General features: G+C 38.6%; 1 protein-coding gene across 1 annotated transcript in view; it reads left to right on the top strand.

The window, feature by feature from the left end:
• The window catches only part of LOC124517405 (cAMP-specific 3',5'-cyclic phosphodiesterase 4D-like), a 545,211-nt gene that overhangs the window by 488,745 nt on the left and 34,312 nt on the right, over positions 1 to 22,154 (top strand). The window contains exon 2 of the mRNA XM_047086845.1: positions 7,859 to 8,050. Within this exon, the coding sequence (XP_046942801.1) occupies positions 7,859 to 8,050 (192 nt within the window). The remainder of the gene's footprint in view (positions 1 to 7,858; positions 8,051 to 22,154) is intronic.

Genomic DNA, 22,154 nt, shown 5'->3' with positions numbered 1-22,154 from the left:
AGAACTGCCAGGGGCTCAGAGAATGAGGCAGAGTGAGTAAGAGGGAAAGAGGTACAGGAGAAGATTAGATAGGCCTCTGGGGCCTAGATCACTGTTGGAAGGCCATAAGCCCCTGTGAAGATAGTCACCGTTAATAAAATAGGAAGCCATTGGAGGATGGTGAGCCATGGTAGCAGAGATCTGATTATATGTTTGCAGTATTTCTCTGTCTGCAAGAGAAAGAAGAAACGCGTGTGTGGGAGACGTAGGGGGCACACCATTAAATATCAGTGTTCCACTATGGGCTTATCACAGAAAAATAAATAAATACAGAAACACCCTCCGTATCACAGAAAAATAAATAAATACAGAAACACCCTCACCTCCGCCTTGCTAACAGGACACTGTCCCTCTTGGGGTTTAGCTTTCTTGAGTCGTGTTTTTGAGGAAAACTGTATTTTGGGACTGTAACAGCTTAGAAGTTGTCTCAGAGAACAGCAGGTTGGCAGTAGTAGGCCTTTAAATGCAGCACAAGGAAGGTAAAACCGAGTGGTTGTGGAATTGCCTCCGATGCCCAGGTCTTTGCTGCTCTCTCCATCCCTTCCGTTCTCTTAGTTTGAGACCCACAAATGAGAACAGGTTACACGGGAAAGGCTAGCTTGCTTGCTTGTTTTATTCTCACGGAGAGGCCTGAATGACTGGTTTACATAAATTAAGGGCCATCAACAACTGTGAAAACAGACACATCCCGTTTTCAGCATATATTCGGGTTAAATACACGTTTATGACTTGGACTGTTTGTTATGCTGCAAACACGGGCCTCAGTCAGCGGCTGCATGGTTGGCCGCTGGCTCACGATGGCGTGCTCATGTTGGGACCCACTCGGGATGGTTTGCCAAGCAGAATGTCATTTAAGAAGAGACTCCTTTACCATGACCGTTGAAAAATTAGAAACCTCAAGTAAAACAATTCTGGGTTTGCACTTTTAAATTTTTAGAGCTAACACACGTTTTCCTGAAAAACGTGCCTTTGGGCATCTCATTTGGCACAAACCTGCTCCCTCCCATCCAGCTTGCCCCTTCTGGCTTCCAGTCCACACATTGGACGTGCACTGTCATTTTCACCCAGAATCTTCTTGTTGTCCTGTGTCACTTGAGAGTGCTGTTGACAAGTCACACACAAGTGACGTGTGTTTCTGGAGATGAATTGATATTTTCCCTCATAAACAAGCATACACCTTTTGCCTTCGTGCCGGGCTTTTGTTTATAAAGAATTATCTGTGAAAACAAAGGGTAAAATGTTCCTGTTCTTAAATGCTGATCCTCCATGCAAACATAAGTATGATGCATGCCAAAAATGCCCACCATCATTTGTATAATCTGCCAGACTGGCTAAATACCCTGTCCTCTCAGGGTGTCCTCTTTAAATTTGATATGCAGTTTTTGATTGATTGGAAGAGAATGCCATTTGTGCATATCCCTGTAAAATGCTTTATTCCATAGTCTCGTTTCTATAGGTAATCTGAACTAAAGAAATATTAAAATGGGGACTTTTCAGAAGCACTGTTGTCTTTACTCCAGGGAAGCTGTTTGACTTGCAGAGAAATCTTGAATGGGAAATACCACTGGCATTAATTAGAAACAGGTTTCATAGCCTCGTGGTATTTAATAACAGTGGGTAAAATATTTATTATAAAGAGAAAAAATATTTTAAATGAATTATCCAACTCTGATTACACTTATTTTAAGCCTGTGGGTGAACCAAGCACCTCCCCTCTGAATGGCAAACCACCAAAATGACTTCCATTGTATAGCCAACAGCATGGACTACTGTGTACACGGGAGGGTCGGGTATAAGAAAAAAACAGCCATGCACTTGTGAGTTGAGGTCCCCGAGGTACACCCAGTGGCTGGAGACCTCAGGTCTGAGGAACTGTTTCTGCTCATTACATTCTCATCATATTCAGCTAGATCCCCACCCAGGTTGTTGGGACCTCCGTGCCCTGCACAGTTCCTAGCAGGAAATGGTTCTTTCTCCTCAGTGAGGAATATCTCAAGAAAAATCAGCTGTCTCCACCCTCTCCCCAGAGGTTATCACACTGGAATTATGGAGTTGGGTGGAGACATAAAAGCCGCTAAAATTGTAAGAGCAATCTGGCTCCAGCGTCTCTCACCTCACTGCTCACCAGGGTTGATTCAATTGGCTTGGATGGCCAACACTCCATTCTCTCTCTTCTTTCCCTTTAGATTCTTCCCAAAGCAGTGTATGCAGGTACAGAGAATGACCTAGATGGAGAGGCCCCCTCAAAGCTAAAGGGCAATAACAATAAAGATGACAATAGCCGCTAAATACTGGGAATGTACTAGCTGCCTGGCAGGGCGCTAAGTGCTTTCCAAACATTTTCTCTTCTAATCCCTTTAGTGGCCCTGGAGCTAGGCACTGCAATTATCCTTATCAGAAATGGAGGCTTAAAGATGTACAGTAACTTACCCGAGAACATACGACTAGAAAGCGGGAGGTCCAAGATTTGAAATTTAACCCACTTTTTCTATCTCCCAAGTGTAACGTTTTAACAGGAACATTTTTGGTGTCTTCCCTACTCCAGGACAGGGAGCGATAAGATCGTTACTGTCAACAGGCCAGTGTTCTTAATACACAGTGACACAGGCAGCTCTCAGATGTTCCTGGCATCAGTGGAGGCGTCCAGGGTTCCCACCAGCCTACAGCTTTCAGCAGTTGCTATGTTCTCTCCAGAGTCTTCCCTTGGGAGCTCTTCACAGATGCTTTGATAATGGGACATCTGTTGATAGGGGCATCCAGCAGCTGCTCCCCTGGAGTCCTCATGTGTCACACCTTCTTTGGGCTCCACACTGGGGATGAAAGGTCCCTACCTGAGATGAGCTCTTTACCCAGGACAATAGCAGGACCGTGGCTCGCGGGAGAGCCCACATAATGGTCAAGAAGAGATACAAAATGTTTAAACCAGAAGCTGGGTCTAGCATGAGGCCAAAGAATGGGAAATGACTCCAAGCAGACAAATAATTACAGGGTCAGTAGACACAAATCATAGGAATAGCGGAGGAAGCTGCAGGGAAGGTGGGTCAGGACAAGTAGCCAGTAATTCCACTGACATGGTGCAATGTGGAGAGATGGCGAGGAGTTTGGCCGGGTGCTCAGTTTGTCATCTGTTTGGTTTTTGTGTGGAGTGTATTCCTTAGATAGGGACGGGCCTGTGAAGTGAATGGTCCTGAGTAGTGCTAGTACACGTGGCCTTTAACAGTTCTGATTGCAACAGGCTCTGATCATTACCACCCCCCCCACAGGGGGCCCTCCACAACCACATCGGTGCTTCTCCACAGATGCCTTCTGGGTAAAAGCCAACTCCCTTAGGGGATGTATGCATCCTTGAACTGCATGAAGGACAGCTAACATGTGGAATAACAGTGTGCCTCACTTAGTTCCATTTGCTAAGACCCTCTGCAGACCCACTGACTCTCCTTATTCCAAATGAACTCTCAAACTTATAAAGATATCACCAAATGGGCTACAGCATAGACTCTTTAACGCCTTACTGTTGTATTCAAAATTGGAAAAATAGGAAATGTGGCAAATTCCAAAATTTGGAGACTTATAAAGGCAGAGTCTCGGAATTAGCCTTGACATGCCAGATCTGTAAGTTAAAGATACTTGTGTATAAATGATACTTTCAAAGAGTTAGCGTTTGAAGTTCCATCCATGTGAGAAAGCCCAGAGAAATTCTTATACTTTTGTAATGGATAATAGGAGGCTTTGCAGTAGAGACATGCACACAGGGACCATTCTCCTGGGCTCTGGAATCAGACAGCTTAAGTTTAAAACCCACTTCCAGGGGCGCCTGGGTGGCTCAGTCGGTTAAAGCGTCTGACCTCGACTCAGGTCATGATCTCACAGTTTGTGGGTTTGAGCCCCACATCAGGCTCTGTGCTGTCAGTACAGAGCCCTCTTCAGATCCTCTGTCCCCCCCCTCTCTGTTCCTCCCCTGCTTATTCTCTGTCTCTCAAAATAAGCAAATCTTAAAAAAACAAAAAATAAAACCCTGTACAAACTGTATGGCGTTGAACACATTACTTAATCTCAGTAACTCAGATTACTCATTGGTCAAGTGGAAAATAGAGAGCCTACTTCAAAGGGTTATTGTGGGGATTTGATGAGATAATGTATATAGGGTACAGAGCACAATGTCTGTCTCATGGAAAGTGTTCCAAAATTTTATTGTTGTTATCATCATTAGGATTACTAGTATCACCATCATCATTATTACCCTCCCCAATTCTTCACTTACTTTCCCAAGCTTCTGCTAATCTTTTTGCTTGGACTCCATTTTTTTGGCAGTGAGTCAAAAGAGGATTCATTATATGAAAGTGTTTGCCAAAGAATGTGCTTAGGAAGTTCACAGCTGATCTCTTTGGTTCCAGTGTCTAAGGATAGGCTTAACCCTTATCACCTTCTTGTTTTATTAATAATACAATGATTAGGCACTGTTTATAAAGTTATGCTTCAAAAATAAGTAGCTTGTTTGAGCCCATCTATATTTTCAGACTAAATTAACTCTCAGTTAATTTACTACTCATTGGGTGAAGCAGTATTGCCTTGATTTGTCCCAAACATCACTTCTCTTAAGGAAGCTCCTTAATTCTAATTTTTTAACAAAAGAGCTTCTCTGTTTTTTTTTTTTTTTTGGTTTTAAGAGTAAATAATAAAACATCAGTGATCGTTTCTTAGATCATTCCTAATCTGTAAAGCTATACTAATATTTACTAGTTAATATAATTTTATCGATTTTTAGTAATCACTTCCTATAGATTGTGAGGTTTAATTTTTAGGTAATAGTTAAGGGATTGTTTTCCTGAGTTTAAAAATAGTTTGGGCCTTTATTTACAATGTTCTTTCAGGCAATGATCTCCATCTAGTGGACAAATTGTTATATTACAACTTACAAAGAAAAATAACAAAACTAAAATATCCCATTATCAAGCATTTTATGAACTATGAATAAATTCTTGGTTTTAATAAATAACATTATTATCAATAATATCAATAATATCAAATATGTCAATATACTTAGCACTGTTTTTCCCTAAACTTAGAGTGAAAAATTTATTTAAGTTGCTTAACTTAATTGGAAAAATTATAATAATAAATTCATAAGTTTACAGATTTGGGGGATTATAATGGTATTACACAGTTGAACTGAGAAAAACCAAACCAAAAATAACATTCCTATATCTCTTATATTTCTGTTTATGCATAGCAGGAAAATATATTTTACTTTTTAAAACAGTATGATCATCTTGATACTGAAAAGAAATCAACATGTTTTCTTATGTGTTCACATTAGGTCTTTCTCATGCTGAAGAGCTGCCATAACAGTGTCCCCAGAGCAGAAATCTCCCCTTTTCAAAGGACTTTAGTGTCTCTCAGCTGAATACTGAATGCCTTCAAAAGCCCTCTTTAAATACTACTATTGTATGAAAACTTCTCAGAAGTCTGGATTCAACCCAACTTGAATTAATCTCATCACCTTTATTTTTGTATCTCAGTGTGCTTATAATAGGTGCTTAATAAGCACTTATTTATTTAAGCATAGCCAAGAAGAGCTTGCCAGAGATCCTGAATAAGTCTCTCATAACTGTAGATCCCTTCCCCTTCTGGCCTTCCTCAGGATTGCCCAAAGTCCCACATGCATGAAGGCATTGTTCAGGTGAAACAGATGTCCCCTGTTTGCATGTCACAGTTGCCAACATACATTTATGGTTTACATAATTATTCGTTAGAGCTGGAAGAGCTTCAGGAACAGTGGATGATCAAATCTAGTTAGCTTTGGCCATTAACTTTTCTAGAAGCTGTTATCTTTGTCTATTAAATGAGTCTTTTCAACTCAACCTCTCATTGTCTTTTATGACCAAATAAATACATCTATAGAGTGATGCCATTCTTTTTTTTTAATGTTTATTTATTTTTGAGAGGAGAGAGAGTGCAAGTGGGGAGGTGCAGAGACAGCAGGGAACAGAGGATCTGAGAAGGCTCTGTGCTGATAGCAGAGAACCCGATGCAGGGCTCGAACTAATGAACTGCAAGATCATTACCTGAGCAGAAGCCAAACACTCAAATGACTGAGTGCCCCATACAGTGATTCAATTCTTAAAAAATTCAGATTGGAAAACTTGTTTATGAATGTCCATGCTAGATTATGAGTTTTTTCTTTTCTTTTCTTTTTTTACTAGTTAGATTGATTTTGAGTCAAATGATTCTTATTTAGTCATCAATACATAGATGATTCATGAAACATCAAGACCCTTGCTGATCTTCCACTTTGGCCTCTAATTTTTGGGTGATGACACTATTTATTAATAACTCCAATAGAGAAAGTAGAAGAATGTTTTTTTTAAATGTTTTTAAATTAGGTAGTTAATAGTTGGGGTGAAATTTGTAATGGGAAAAAGATTGATAGTAGCTAAACTTGATTCATTTGTTTATTCATTCAACAATTTTTTACACTACATATTTACTGGGTTATCTGAACTATTACCCTCTTCTCATAAGAACACCTAAGACTTGACTTTAATACCGCTTGGTATTTGACTAGAAGAGTTCTTTGTGGAAATTTTATGTATATTGTAAGGACTGTGAGGTCAAGAACTGTAAATTTGTAGCTCTGTCTTTTCCCAAATCTGAAATCTGTATTGCCAAGCACAGTGCCTTCCATTTATTCAATCATCCATTCAAACCACTTAGAAAAGGTTTCTGAAGTGCCATGTGAAGTGCTAGGAACACTCAGAGTTTCCATTCTCAGGGAGCTCACAGTCTAGGAATGGAGACCAGTTGGTAAGCATTTTCAGTTCATTGTAAATGCTACCAATAGGGAGTGGAAAGATGCCTTGAGAGTACAGAGGAAGGCATGTCATAAGGGTGTGGGGCATCAGGGCAGCCTTTAAGGTAAATGTTAAGTCCTCGATGAATAGTAACAAGGAGGCAGGGGACTGGAATGTTGAGTAGAGTAGTCAGGGGAGCAGGAGATTAGGTAGTGATGGCCTGAGACAAGGATGTGATGGTTAAGTGAGTGGAACATAAAGTGCCTGATGGAAGAGGGTTGCATGTTGAGATTGAGAAAATGGTTGATTGCATTGATTCAATCAAATGGTTGACTGAAAGTGGATAGTTAAAACTCTGTCATTCTAGCCAAGAAATTTGGACTTTACCCTGAGGACAAGAGTGAGCTATTAAAAGGTTTTGAACTGACAAAAATCATGGTCAGATTTATACTTTAAGAAGACTCACTCATGGTACAGAGTGGAAAATGGATTCAAGAGACTAACTTAAAGTCTGTTACAATAATGTAGGTGAGAGTTGGTGAAATCCTGAACTTAATATGTTGGCATTGGGGATGGAGGGAAGTGGATACAGCAGAAATTTGTGACTGGATGGGCATAGGCAGGAGGGAGAGAAAGCCCAGGCTTGGGGAAGCAGTGGTATTAGGCAATATAATGGGAACTTGTTGAATTGAACCCAAGTAGTTAGAGAATTACTGTGTATTTCTTCTTTTCCTAAAAGAAACTTAGTAGAACTATTCTTAGTAGAATGGCTTTTTAACTTTAGTTTACAGAGACCTGTGTCTTGTGTCTGGTCAGTTAACAAAAGTACCCAAAACTTAAGGAAGACAATAATATGAAGTCAGTGTATTATTTTTTTTTAACCTTTGTGTTTTTTAATGTTATCATTTTTAACAGTTGGAATCAGCTGTGAATGTTCCCACTGTCACTTCCTAAACCAGAATCTCCCTTTACCACCATATCAACATGCAAGTGTTCATGGCAGTGTTATTCCTCTCCTTCTTTCACAGTTTTGATGTGGACAATGGCACATCTGCGGGACGGAGTCCCTTGGATCCCATGACCAGCCCGGGATCTGGGCTAATTCTCCAAGCAAACTTCGTCCACAGTCAACGTCGGGAGTCCTTTCTGTATCGATCCGACAGCGATTATGACCTGTCTCCAAAGTCTATGTCCCGGAACTCCTCCATTGCCAGTGATATGTAAGTATAATGATGAACAAAGGGCAGAGGGAACTTCTATAGGAAATCAAGTACATTTATTTGGTCAGTTGATGATCTAATAAAACCAATGACATTTGTTCAACTGCATCATTCTCTATGTTAGAAAGAACAGTGAGTAAAATTATACAAGCTGGAAATAAATTGTTGATTTAACTTGAGTACCCTGTCACTCTTGAAAAGAAACATTTATTTTCCCAGAGAATACATTGTCTGAGAAAAGTGAGAAATAGAATTTAAATGGAAACATTTATACTTAAAACATTAGCTTATATTCATGTAGAAACTGACTTTTAGCTACCTAGCCACATGAACATTCATAATATTTCAAAGTGCTTTAAACTCAGTTTGAGAATCTTGAGATATTAGAATGAATAGCACTTTTAACATACCCCAGTTGATGTACCATACGGATGTTTGCACTGGTCTGCCATATCATTGGAGAGATCTTGGGAGGGCTTTGCTAAAATTAAACCATTTAAAAAATTAATGTTTATTTATATTTGAGAGAGAGAGAGAGAGAGAGTAGGGGAGAGAGATGGAGACAGAATCTGCAGCTGACTCCAGACTGCAGGCTGCGAGCTGTCAGCATAGAGACCAATGCAGGGCTCGAACTCAAGAGCAGTGAAATCATAATCTGAGCCGAAGTCAGATGCTTAACAGACTGAGCCACCCAGGAGCCCCTAAAATTAAACCATTTTTGGAATATTAATCACCAGAGGCAAGCGCTGAAAACATCAGACAGATCTGAATATCATTTAAGACACTGCACAGCTTGGAAAATGGTTAAAACTGATAAGCACATTTGCAGATCATATACGTCATTAGCTCATTTTCTCAGAACATTCCATTTTTGTGTTTACTGTAGTGTTCATTAGTTTTCTAATTTCTGGAGGTTTCTAAATAGGACTTGTGCTGTCATTTGTAATTCTGCCTCTGTATAGAGTCGATTTCCTCCTCTGCATCTGGAGATTTATCCAGTAACACTCACCATCTTTCATGACACTATCTCAAAAACTCAATACAGGTTGCAATTTCTTGTACAGGAATTAGATGATATGGAGTCTGTGAGGGTTCAGTGACATTCCTGGCATGGTAACAGATTATCAAGGTACCCTTATAGGTCTAAGTGAGGTCCTAGAAGTGAAATTGTGCTTTACCCATTTTTCACAAGTATCGTTCCGGTTGCCATTTTATTAATAGTTGTTAGATGATAATACTGCATTCTTTCCAACTAAACTGCAATCATTTTTTTAAGTTTATTTATTTTCAGAGAGAGAGAGAGAGGACATATGTGTATGAGCAGGGAAGGGGCAGAGAGAGAGGGGTGAGAAAGAGAGAGAATCCTAAGCAGGCTTCATGCTGTCAGTACAGAGACTCAAACTCACAAACTGTGAGATCATGACCTGAGCCGAGATCAAGAGTTGGATGCTTAACTGACTGAGCTACTCAGTCACCCCTAAACTGCAATTATTTTGATTCAAATACTGAATTATTAAACTCCTATTTAGTAGCTGTCTTTGTTTGAAGCACTGCAGGATATACAAGAAAACTATAAGACAGGGTTCTTGACCCCAGTTAACTAATAACCTTATGGAATGACAGGTCTCAGATCTAATAATTACTGGAAAAGATAGCATGTAAGCCCTAATGTGTGTCCTTGTGAGCCACCTACCTTTATGCATAGGTCTGCACCATCTTTCCATAAATATTCAGTTTCCTTTTGTTTTTCTCTGCCCTTTTGGCAATGAAACTTTTTCAGTAAGTTCTAGGTCTCCCTATCCTTCTGCCCCTATCCCACAGATCTGCGTTTCCTTACCATGCTATATTGCCTCAGTATTCTGAAATCTATCTTCCGTTCATATTGACCTCAGAAAATACATTTATTTAAGTAATATTTGTCAGTCACCCACAGAGTGGAAGGAAGACACCAGTTATTAGAGGAAACACAAGGCGTGTCTCATCCCCTGGCCTTCATCACTCTTGGGTCCTCTCTTCCCTCCTGCTCACAGACGTCTTCTTCACCAACATCTTTTATCACACTGCAACATACTTCCCCAAAGTATAGCTCCTGACCTGTGGTCTGTGCTTTGGAAAACTCTTTTGTATATGGGTTCAACTATCAGCTTTCATCGGATGACTTCTCAGTATCTCTGGCCCTGCAATCTCAGTTGAGCTCAAGATCTCTAGCCCTTACATGTTTTCTGGAAATGTGTACTTTGTTATTCAGCTGTACCTGATAGTCCTTAATTAGTACATGTTCATTATTAACAAGTGAGCTCTAGGTCTATACCACTATTGCCTTCTGGAAATTTATGCTTTCTTGTTCAACTGTTACCCTCATGATTAATACATATCTGTCATTAATTCATTGTAAAATGTAGACATGCCAAAACAACTTCCTTTTCCCAATGACCCTATTTCTATGATATTTTTGTCCCATTTTCTCATATTTGAAATTCAAGACATTTGTTTACTCATTCACCCATCAGAAAAATACTTATTGAGCAAATATAGTGTATTCAAAGCTGCCAATCTGCAGATAGTGGGAGGGTTGACATTTTAGACCAGTAAAATAAAATATGGTCAGCATCATCCTTGACGCATTCACAAAATTGTGGGAGCAGAGAGAAGGGAAGGACCTTTTGACAGTTAGGGAAAGCCAGGCTAATGGAGGTAATATTTGCATAATGTTAGACATAGAAAAATCATGGCTCCATTAAAAAATAACAATCTGGTTGATGTGAATAGTGAAATGTGGCAGAAGGGAAAGAAGATGTGAATACAGTCTATGGGACCTGAGAGTTTTTAGGTGAGATTCAACACACTTATATTCTTTTTATTGCTTCTGATTACTCTATTGTTAAGTGACTATATAGGGTGAAGTGACCACAGGGAAGTAGATCATGCTGAAATTCGTAGAAACAAAGTAGGTTAAGTATGATGCAGGCTCAGTCAAGAAAGTGGGGGTGGCATGACGAAGTTGGTTCAGAGGCAGGAGGATTACAAAATAGCACGCGTGCGTGCATGCATGTGTGTGTGTTGGGGGACAGCCAGTGGATAGAGAGTCAAAAAGAATGCTGAAGTTTTCATCCTGAACAAGTAAATGAGTGGTGATGTTGACATAAGGAACACAGGATGGAGAGTAGACAATGTAATGGCAAATAATGGAAGATGAATTTGGCTCTTACATTATGAGGATAAAACTCTAAGGGAAACAAGGCTATAGTGAAAGGACAAGGACAGAGAGCAGAAACAACTCTCTGGAGGATGAGGAGAAGAAATGAGAAGAACCAGTTACTTTCTGTAATTGCTAGGTTTGTGTTGACAGCCGAGTGAGGATAACAGAATTAGAAGCCCAGTGGGTTGAGGAGTGAATTGAAAGTCGAGGTATCAACAAATGTAGGCATCTCCTTCAAAGTCCATAAATTAAAGGGGGAGGGAGGAGTAAAGCTGCTTTAGGGAGAATTAGGTTCAAGGAAAATTTCTTGAAATTCAGGACAGGTGAACTGAGAGAAAGAGGAAGCATTAAATATGGAGCTGTAGCCACTGACAAAAATACAATGAGGAGCTCAAGTAAAGGGATTAACTTTGGCAAAGTGGTAGAGAAAAGTGATGTAATCTATTGTCTAAAATTTTAGTAAATTGATTTTTGAATACAAGTGCACAGATTGTTTCTCTTATACCCTCTAGTGTATTCTGGTAACGATTAAATATTCCATGCATTTTATGAAAAGCCTATATTTTATATTTACATTGTGTTTTTCTTTCTAAAGCAAACTATAAGGATGACCTAATTTTTCCCTGTACCTATGCAAGACATTTTTTTTTTTAAATCTGATTGGGTTTATGTGAGATTGACAAATTTAATCAGGCCTTGATGCAACTGTATAAATTTTTGAAAAGTAATGTCTTGACACGTTCAGCTTTTTTTCATTCCCCCTGGATATTTACATTGGAGCAATAAAGTGGCAGACTGCTGGAAAGCATACTTTCCCCTAGGGAGATCAAGTTTCTCAGAGAAGCAAGGTGAATAGAATAAATAATCACCGGGGCAGCTGGGTGGCTCAATTGGCTAAGCTTCCAACTTGGGCTCGGGTCATGATCTCCAGTCCACATGAGTTCAAGCCCTTATGTCGGGCTCTGCGCTGACAGCTCAGAGCCTGGAGCCTGCTTCAGATTCTGTGTCTCCCTTTCTGTCTACCCCTTTCCTGCTCGCACTCTGTTTCTCTCTCTCTTTCAAAATAAATAAACATTAAAAATTTTTTTAGTTTAAAATACAGAATAAATAATCACCATTTTAGTCATTAATCTGACAGTACCTATATCTTCTACACGTAAAGGATTATGCCTTCTCTTCACTTGACTCCACAAGTAGCCATATGTAAGCCTCCATTTTCTTATCTTACCTCGTTCATGATAATACTGAGAATATTATTCAGTGTCTATAATTCAACTGTACTTTATAGGAAATGATACCATCACATATTTTAATCACTTTTGATGATTTTATATTTATCGTTCTAGTTAAGCATATCCATTGAGAAAACCCCTTAGAAACTTCAAATTCAAACAGTACCATTGAAGATCTGTGATTACCTATGTGAATGAAATGTTTGGGAAAACCTTTAAATGCTCTTTAAGTTGAAATATAATTGTTTAATTTATTGAGAAAGTGAGAAGAAAAATCATTACTTCCTAATAGGACATCATCATCTTATCTTCTATAAATAGATCCTAGTGAAACAGTGGAGACAATAGGGAGAAATTAAGACTAATAATGGTCATAATGGTGATCATAGCACATGTTGCCTGTGTATGTCACCCTTTACTTTTGTAAGTATTTTCACATCTGCAACCTCATTTGATGCTTTTAATAGCCCTATGGATAGGAACATCATTACACCAGTTTATAAATGAGGGATCCAAGGTCCTCAGAGCTTAAACTTTTTTAAAGCTACAACAAAAATTTTAATCATCTCTAGAACATTTTTTTGAAAATGCCATTATAAACAAAGTGCTGTGAACTATTGTAGCAGAATCTGCTGAGAAACAGAAGTCACTGTTAACCAAATTCCTTTGACCCAATGGATTATTTGGCATTATGAAAATTTGTTTTTTAATTATATTTTAAGAATAAAATTAAGTAAAAGCTCAAATAAGTCAAAAGAAGTAATAAAGAAAATATGTGACTGACTCTTGGAAAATACATACAATTCTATAGGACAAGGCTAAATTTAGCATCTAAAAAATAAGCTTATATAAGGCAAAAGTGAAGTTTCTGGCAGCTTCTGCTCAGAAGGCTACCACATAGTTTGGTCAATGTGTCCCCATTAGCAAGAATAATAAGAAAGAGTAAAATTTCAAAGTACCAGCATAAGTACAGTAGAGAAATAAATACATGAAAAGTAAATTTAAACTACCATTAATCATAAAAGGTATCTTATAAAAATAGAAAAAACTACATAACAGAAGATTGCTGTCATGAAGAAACAAGCAGAAAATTACAGAATAAATGAATAATTACATAAAACGTATGCAGCTTTTTCCCTCTTAAAGTTCTCCAAAATGCATTTAACCTTGTTTATCCTTCTGAATTACAGTGATTTCTCTTGTTGCACTTCCTCCAGTCATATAATGTTGTTTATATTTGCAAATACACGGATATCCCAGGAAATTTAACAGGAGAATTATCAGTGTCAAGACAAATAGAATTTAGTAACAAAACTATGAGTTTATTGAATACACGGTGCCTGTCAAACCACTTCACTTGAAAAGTTTTTCAGTTCACCTCTTGCCCCAATCTTCTGCCATATAAACATCAACGTACAGAACCAGAGGCAATCCAAGTAGCTCTTTATCCATACTTACATACTTACAGCTACAGAATATGGGGAAAAGGTGCAGAAGAGGGAAGGAGAAGGAGGTGAGTAGACTCAATATACCATGGAAAATGGGGGCACACTTGGCAGTCTAGGTCCTTAGTCCCCACCATCCCATAAAAGTATAGGGCCATATTGATCATGTCTTTGGAGTGCCACAGCACTCTGGACATCCAGCACTTCTGGACATTCTCCCAGCGAATTGACATGATCTCTCACCCCTTGTCTCAAATTGCTACCCCCTCAGCACCTCTTGAGCCTTTAGTAGTTAGCAACTGCCTCACCAACTCTTGAGCCTCGATTGTGAATTTTCAGTCCTAGCCATTCTTGGCCCCTTCTTGAGTAGAAGGATGCTGTTGCCTCTAGTCCTGAGTTTAAAAAAGGAAAGGATGATTGTTTACATATCTATTCATTTCTCCTGTTACAGGTTACATTATTCTTCCTTGGTCTTACTAGGATATCTCTAACAAGAAAAAGAAAAAGATACGTTGCATTACAAAAGTTTTAGTCCTCACTGGATCTATGTGAAAAGTTCGTAACATCACCTAGCTAGATTTTAGATTTTATTATACCAGTGAGTCCATCTCCTTCCTAACCTTCATTTACCCTTTGAGAGTCCTCTGGAATTAAACACAGAAAGGTATAATGGCCACATAATTCCTGACCTAATTCCTGAGTTTTCTTGACTGAGGTGTCCTCACCCTTTGTCTATGGTATGAGAGTAAGGAGACCAGGGCCATGTTTTCATTGCCAAAACATGGGCTGCGTGCAATACCCTGGGGCACTGCAGAGAACTCACATGGCTGCCTGGGGTATTTTAAGGGAAACATTGTAACATCTGTCAGTCACCTGGGGAACCAATAGCTAGACTTAGTTCCCAGTTTCAACTTTAGGTCATTATTTTTTCTTTCCGTGATACCTTATCTTTGCAAAACTGAACTTTTTATGATTGCTGTGATCAAAAGCAAGTACTACACAAAAGTTAATGTGGAACAGAAAATGAGGGAGTCATCACCCAATCTTATTCCAAAGTGAGAAGTTGTGGGGTCCTCAATAGGTGCTAAACTGCCGTGACAAAACCTTATTCAATATTTGGGACCTAAATACTTAATATTTGTAGCTATTCATTATTTTTTTTGGCCAGTGATTGCCATAAACAATTACTGAGAACTAAGAGTGTCGTGAACTGAGAAAGTCTGAGAACCTCTGTGTTAGAGTGATTGTGCATGTCTTTAGGATTGGAGTTAAATCAAATCTCTGTGTGAAGAGAGATTTGGTTAAGAGAAAGAAAAAACGACTCTACAGATTTGAAGCCATGAACTTCTTGAGCTCTAGAGTAGAGAATGTGTTCCATTTCTAGTTATGTTAGGACCCCAGGTAGACAAAAACCTTTGATTATTGTCAAAAGCAATGTTATTTTGATAATGAGCCAGACAAACCATGCTTTTTATTCCATTCCCTGTGGGTTGGCCACTATTACTATTATCATTGTAGAATATTGATGCAGACACTAACACTAGCCATTAAATACCAAGAAGCCTGTTGGCAGACTATTCTTAGGTCGTAGAATACCTTTTTTTGCTACATTTTTTTTCTTCTCTATTTTTTTTTATAATTCCACTTCTTTGTCTAGTCACTGAGGTCATTTTACATCTGCCTCAAGAGACCAAAACAACAACAAGAAAAAAAAAAAAAACTACACCAAAAATAAGAATTCCATGAATGGTAAAAACAATATTTATAAAGTAGTTAAACATACTTCTTCAGTCTTTGAATTAAGGAATTAAAAACACCAGCCAAGTACACATTTTATTTCTTTCTAATCTCATACTTTTAAAAAATTATAAAAAGGAAGTTCTAATGTTCTGACATTTTAAGTGATCATGTCTATTGATGCCACAGAGTAAAAATAAAGAGTTGATTTTAATGCATTACTCCAGCAAGATGGTGTGAGCATGTTTAGGTAACAAATTAATTAAGTTATTTGTTCAAATAGGCTTTGATTATCAGTGCCAAAATAATAGATATATCTTGAGGTCTCAGGGGAAATGGGAAAATAAGTATTAGTTTTGACAGGTCCTTAAAGCAGGGGGAAAACAGAAATAGAGAATGACCAAACATTGAAACTCATTATTTCTGTGATTAGATTCCTGCAGTCTGTTACATCTTCAGGGGAATTTGCCCTAATATTTAGTGTGCCATTTTCCTTTCTGAATTTTCTTCATATCCTGTACATTCCTCAGTTGTTTGGACTCTAGTTTTAACTGTGTGGCAGGGGGGAAGGGGGCACAGGGAAGAAACATAAAGATAGTCACCCAAGTGTTCTTCAGCTCCAATACCTAGGAGAAAAAGGGTCTATGAGAATGAGCTGTTTAAACTTGTAAACGTTTGATGATACAGCTATACTCTTACCTTAGACTTATTATTTAACAAAGGGTAACATCTACTTTTAAAAAAATGAGAAGAAAAGGTGCTTAAAATAAAAGTGATCACCCCACAATTCTGTGAGTCATCAGACTCCTGCTGGAGAGTAAACTTGAATCAACCTCAGTCATGGAGGAGCCAGCTTATTTTTCAGTGTGTACAAAGAACACAATCCCTCGGAGCAATCTGTGAGTAAAATTAACTAAAATTAGGAAATTTTTAAAACCATGTTCAATAAGAAAACTGAGCACAGTAGCCTGTCCAGCGCTGTCAGTGCTGAGTGGCCCCAGGTGAGTGACTTGGGTGGACATTATTGGCTCCTGTCTCTTGATTGGTCAGGGGCAGGTGGCCATTACAAAAGAGGTTCTATCTAGTTCTGTCAGTTGTGGACACCGGGCCTGCGGGATCTCATTGGTTTCCTTTCCCCCATGTTCATTCCTGTGTGTATTAAGGAGGACTAAAATAAAAACCATGTTCCAGTGTATTCGAAAATGAAATTTTCTGAATTTTAAATTTTGGTGATGGGTGGTAGGAATGGGCAGTTGGTGACAGGCTGGGAGAAAGAAGACCGTCCATTCCTGACGGAAGTGCCACGTCCGTGTCTTCTACCATTTTCCAAATAAAGGACTGTGTTAATTGCCTGCATTTTTAGTTCAGAGTGAAATGTTTTTCCTCATTCAGCAAATATTGACAGTGGCTATTCCATGCCAGGGTATTGTTTGAAGATACCATAGGCCCATGGAAACAAGAGAAAAATTTTGTTTGGATCGTGCATTCCTGTCACTTATTTTTTCTTAATTCTAGGTAGAAAAGGAGACTTTCCCAGTCAATATTAAGATTCCTATATATCCCTCTTTCACTTACATATCAGTCACTTTAAATATTTATTTTGCTTACCAGTCTTAGATCCTTAGTGAATTATTCTCCATGTCTTCTGTACTGTTATCTGAGCCATATAAAGTAATCATAGTGCTAGAACATTTATGGGATGTGTTTCTTGAGATAAGATGTACTAGGGAGTATGAGTAACTCATTCCCACTAAATCCCTGCAATATGAAGCATTTAAAGGTATAGTATTACAAAAGTGGACAAAGGACGCCTTTAACGAGACCCATGGTTTTTCTTCAGAAAAAAAAAAAAAAAAAAAAAACAGGTAAAGAACATCAGACACTGGACTTTGCTATTAGATTTATGGCACCTTGCTGTGTACCACAGGTGAGATTTGCTGTAGAAATAGCACAATGATTCCACCTGCCTAGTGCAATTTCTTTCTGGTTTTGTGTCAGGTTTCCATTAACTGTCTTGAGATTTCAGGGGTTTTCTTAACCCTGGACAAAGAAAAGTGTGTTGTCATTAATGACTGGACAATTTATGTCTAGATATGTAAGCTTTCAGTTTCTGTAACTTCTCACTGGAAGTGACAAGTTAAAAGCAGGAGGAGAGGGGCGCCTGGGTGGCTCAGCCGGTTGAGCGTCTGACTTTGGCTCAGGTCACGATCTTGAGGTTCGTGAGTTCAAGCCCCGCGTCGGGCTCTGTGCTGACAGCTCAGAGCCTGGAGCCTGTTTTGGATTCTGTGTCTCCCTCTCTCTCTCACCCTCCCCTGTTCATGCTCTGTCTCTCTCTCTCTCAAAAATAAACGTTAAAAAAAATTTTTTTAAAGCAGGAGGAGAGAATAGCTGCTTGCCTCTCTGAAAATGCGGGAGGCTGCACTGTCACAGAGAATCATTTAAGCAGTTCAGTGGACAACATTGTCTCCTAGTAAATGGTTACGAATGGTCCCCAAACCAAGACCTTTCAGTTCATTGTTTCACTCCCAAGGAGAACAAGGCTATATGCAGATCTCATGTTTCCTTGTCTCAATGTCCAATCCTGGTTTTGCATCTTTGAAAACTTCAAACTGAATTTGTTCTGTGCACCAGGGCCAGCTTGTTTGTTTGGCTTGTTATTTTTTGTTTCTCTGTTTGATTGCTTTTTTGGGGGGGGGAATTGGAGGGGGTTGCTAGAAAAGTCAGAAAACAAGCATTATGATTTATGTGCTCTCTAAAGATCCCTATGGCAATTTTTTTAAGTGCATTGGAATAAAACTTTCATCTAATCATTATTATTTTCAATTATGAATACATTCCTACAGAAACTAAAAAGAAGGTAGTTGATAAAAAGAAATATTTTACATTAAATCATAGTTAGTTGCACATGTTGTCTTTTTATAGGTATTCTTTATGTTCAGTCCATTGAGTTTCTATTCATTTATTCCACCTACTGTAGAGATGAGGTAAAATTTCTAACACATGTTTCACAATTTTTTGGTTTCACTTGTTTGCTTTGCATTTGTTTATAGGTAGCCCGTTTTATACTATTTATCTAGGGAGGAGAGTTGATGTTTCCCAGACAGACAACTTGTCTAGAATCCAGTTCTCCAAACACAGGAGCACTTTGCAAATGCTCAAAGATTCATGAACAGACCTTGCAGTCATCAGTTTAAGTTTGGTATATTCACAAGGTCTACCATGTTTCCTCCTTTGTGGCTAAGCTTCAGTAGACTCTGAGGAGTGAAGCACATACCTTTAGTTTTTGACAAGTATTTGATACATGCTTAGAAATATACAGATAGGAATATGTTCTTAAAAATGTCCTGGCATCTGAGACACCTGGGTGGCTCAGTGGGCTAAGCATCTGACTCTTAATTTCAGCTCACGTCATGATCTCACAGTTCCTGAGATCGAGCCCCGCATAGGGCTCTGTGCTGACAGCACGGAGCCTGCTTGGGATCCTTTCTCTGCCTCTGTCTCTCTTAAAATAAATAAGCATTTAAAAAAATTGCTTGGCATCTGGATAGTCCTTATAATTGATAGAGAATTCTCCCATAAAATTTAATGCTTAATCCTCAAAACAATCATATTAAGAAAACTAGGAAAAATATCATTAGCTCAGTTTTAGAAATCACAAATTTCTGCTTAGAAATATTTTGCATGTGGTTGAGCACATATGCATATGCATGCATACACACACACACACACACACACACACACACACACACCATGAATTACAGTCCAGGTATCTTGACCCTGAATATGATAATTGTGATCAACAGCTTTTGCTAGACCATTCCTTTGGTATTTGCTGGCAGGACAGCAGCCTCTAGATGAGACTATAATAAATAAGTAAAACAATTAAACTAAAATCTTTATTTCTCTTTAAGGGATGGAGAATCTTTTTTTTCCCTCAAATTAGTTAATATACAGTGTAGTCTTGGCTTCAGGAATAGACTGCCATGATTCATCATTTACATATAACACAAGTGCTCATCCCAACAAGTGCCCTCCTTAATGCCCATCACCCATTTAACCCACCCCCTCAACCCTCAGTTTGTTCTCTGTATTTAAGAGTCTTTTATGGTTTGCTTTAAGGGATGGAGAATCCTGATGGGCATCTGGGAAATTTTTTTTGGCTGAGGGTCTTTGCCATTTGCCAATCAGGGATTTTTGTTATTTTAATGTATCAATGTTCTTTTGCCTCCAAGCTGAGAGTTGATTTTTATTATTATTCAGTTATATTAAAGATTGTCTTCCCTCAGAAGACTTCCAACTGAAGTTTTCTACAGATTGCTCAAGAACTGCAGTGGTTAACATGATAATCATCAGCTATTATGATCTTCTCATATTTTAAATTAATTAAAATTAAATAAAACGTAAACTTCAGCTTCTCGATTGCACTAGTCACATTTCAAGTCCTAAGTAGCCACATGTGGCTAGTAGATCCTGTATTAGATAACATGGATAGAGAATATTTAATAGTTCTGTCATTGCAGAAATTTCTGTTGGACCGTGCTATTTCAGAATCTGGAATATGTACTATTATGTGACTGCACAATAGTCTGAATCCACTCAAGCATGCAGAAGGCAGCATGGTGTGGTAGAAACTAAACAGCATTTTAAAGCCTGAGTTTAAGTCCAGCTACACTACACATTTCTATGTCTTGGGATTCCGTGACACAGTAAGATTTCAAAAACTACCTGGGAGGCTGACCTCCAGGTCAGCAACCACATGCTTTGCCATTTTGCCATGTAAAGGACATTAACAAGAAAATCTTTATCAATATACACAATTATTTTATTTTTAAAAGGCATTTTCATTTCAATAAAAAAGGACATGACCTTGGAATGAAGGAGAGTTTTCAAAAGGAATGTGTTTGCCTTGTTCGAAACCCTACCCCATGGTCCATGTTTGCTCTCACTTTGACAAGGACCAATGAACATTCTGTTGGGCAAGCACTAGCTCTCGCCTTGGCGTTTGGAAACCACTGAAGTCTGCTGCTTGCCAAGGGCATGACCACCACTGAGTTACTTAAGTTTCCCTGAGCCTACATCCTTATCTTAGAATGGGAATATGGGCATCCGATTAAGGCACAGTCTTCAGAATTAAATACTGTGTGCCAACAGAACACAGTGTCTGGCACATAGTAGGCATGCATAAGACGGTACTGCTTCTTACTCTTACTCTTACTCTTCTCTATGTGATCACACTTTTCTTAATACACCGAATCTTTTTATCCCATGAAGATCTTTAAGAATTGTTGCATTAGCTCCCCATAAATCTTTCTTCCTAACCCATCCTGGAGAAAAACCAAGAGGGCAGGGCCACTGACGTTAAGAATGAGACTGTCAGATAAGATACATTTCTGTGAAAGAGGAACCTATTCCTAGAACACAAAGTGAGGGCACTTGTGAAAGCTTGCTGAGTCCTCAGCCCTCTCCTTCACTCCTCACCCTGCACAAAAGTCCCTATTCAAAACTATGATGGTAATTTGTGACATCAGCACTCTTGGAAGAATCCCTCCATTGTAGTGGCTTTTATTAAACAAAATTACTAATATGCTTAGTGACTATAGCTATATACACTTTGTAACTTATTAAAATTGGAAAGTGGTTTGATGTATAATTATAAAAAAATTATAAAATTTAGAGATTTTAGGTTATCTTTTGTGCCATAGTATAACTAACAAATTTGAGTTGATTTACTGGCATCATGTACCTTCTCTGATGATGCCCAGATTTTTGTTTTATGACAAATAAAGAGATTACACTTCAAACTAGAGAAGTTTTGCTTCTGTTGCATTAACTCCACTTCCATTTGCTTTATCATCAGGACATGTGATAACAGCAAGCCTGAGTCAAAACTGAGAAGTTTTCTTTTAAGAATTAGGGGAGTCAAATATCAGTCTCGTTTGTAATTCTTAAAATGTGAATAAGACGTGAGCAAATGATCTAAATTTCAGTAGACTAAGTGACTTCTAAGGTCATATCCATTTCTAATATTTTTTTACATTTATTTATTTTTGAGAAACAGAGTGAGACAAAGCATGAGCGGGGGAGGGGCAGAGAGAGAAGGAGACACAGAATCTGAAGCAGGCTCCAGGCTCTGAGGAAGAGGTCAGCACAGAGCCTGATGCGGGGCTCGAACCCACAAACTGTGAGATCATGACCTGAGTCAAAGTCGGACGCTCAACCGACTGAGCCACCCAGGCACCCAGGTCATATCCATTTCTAAAGTTATATATTCAAGAATTTTTTTTAATTTCAAGAATTTACTTTTTAGAGCAGTTTTAGTTTTATAGCAACATTAGGAGGAAGATACAGAAATTCCCCCTATATGTCCTGCCCCACCCCAAATCGCAGGCTCTGTTATGTTTTAATCATATGAAATGAAACATTCCATAAAATATACTGTTTGCAGAGCAGATGTTCTTTAAAGAGTTTCTTTCTATTGCATTGTACAGGCA

This window comes from Lynx rufus, unplaced genomic scaffold (assembly GCF_022079265.1).
Source record: "Lynx rufus isolate CCGP_SWC_20201006 ecotype Redwood Valley unplaced genomic scaffold, mLynRuf1.p SCAF_1, whole genome shotgun sequence".
In the NCBI taxonomy this organism is placed as follows: domain Eukaryota; kingdom Metazoa; phylum Chordata; class Mammalia; order Carnivora; family Felidae; genus Lynx; species Lynx rufus.
This window is presented reverse-complemented; position numbering and strand designations above follow the sequence as displayed.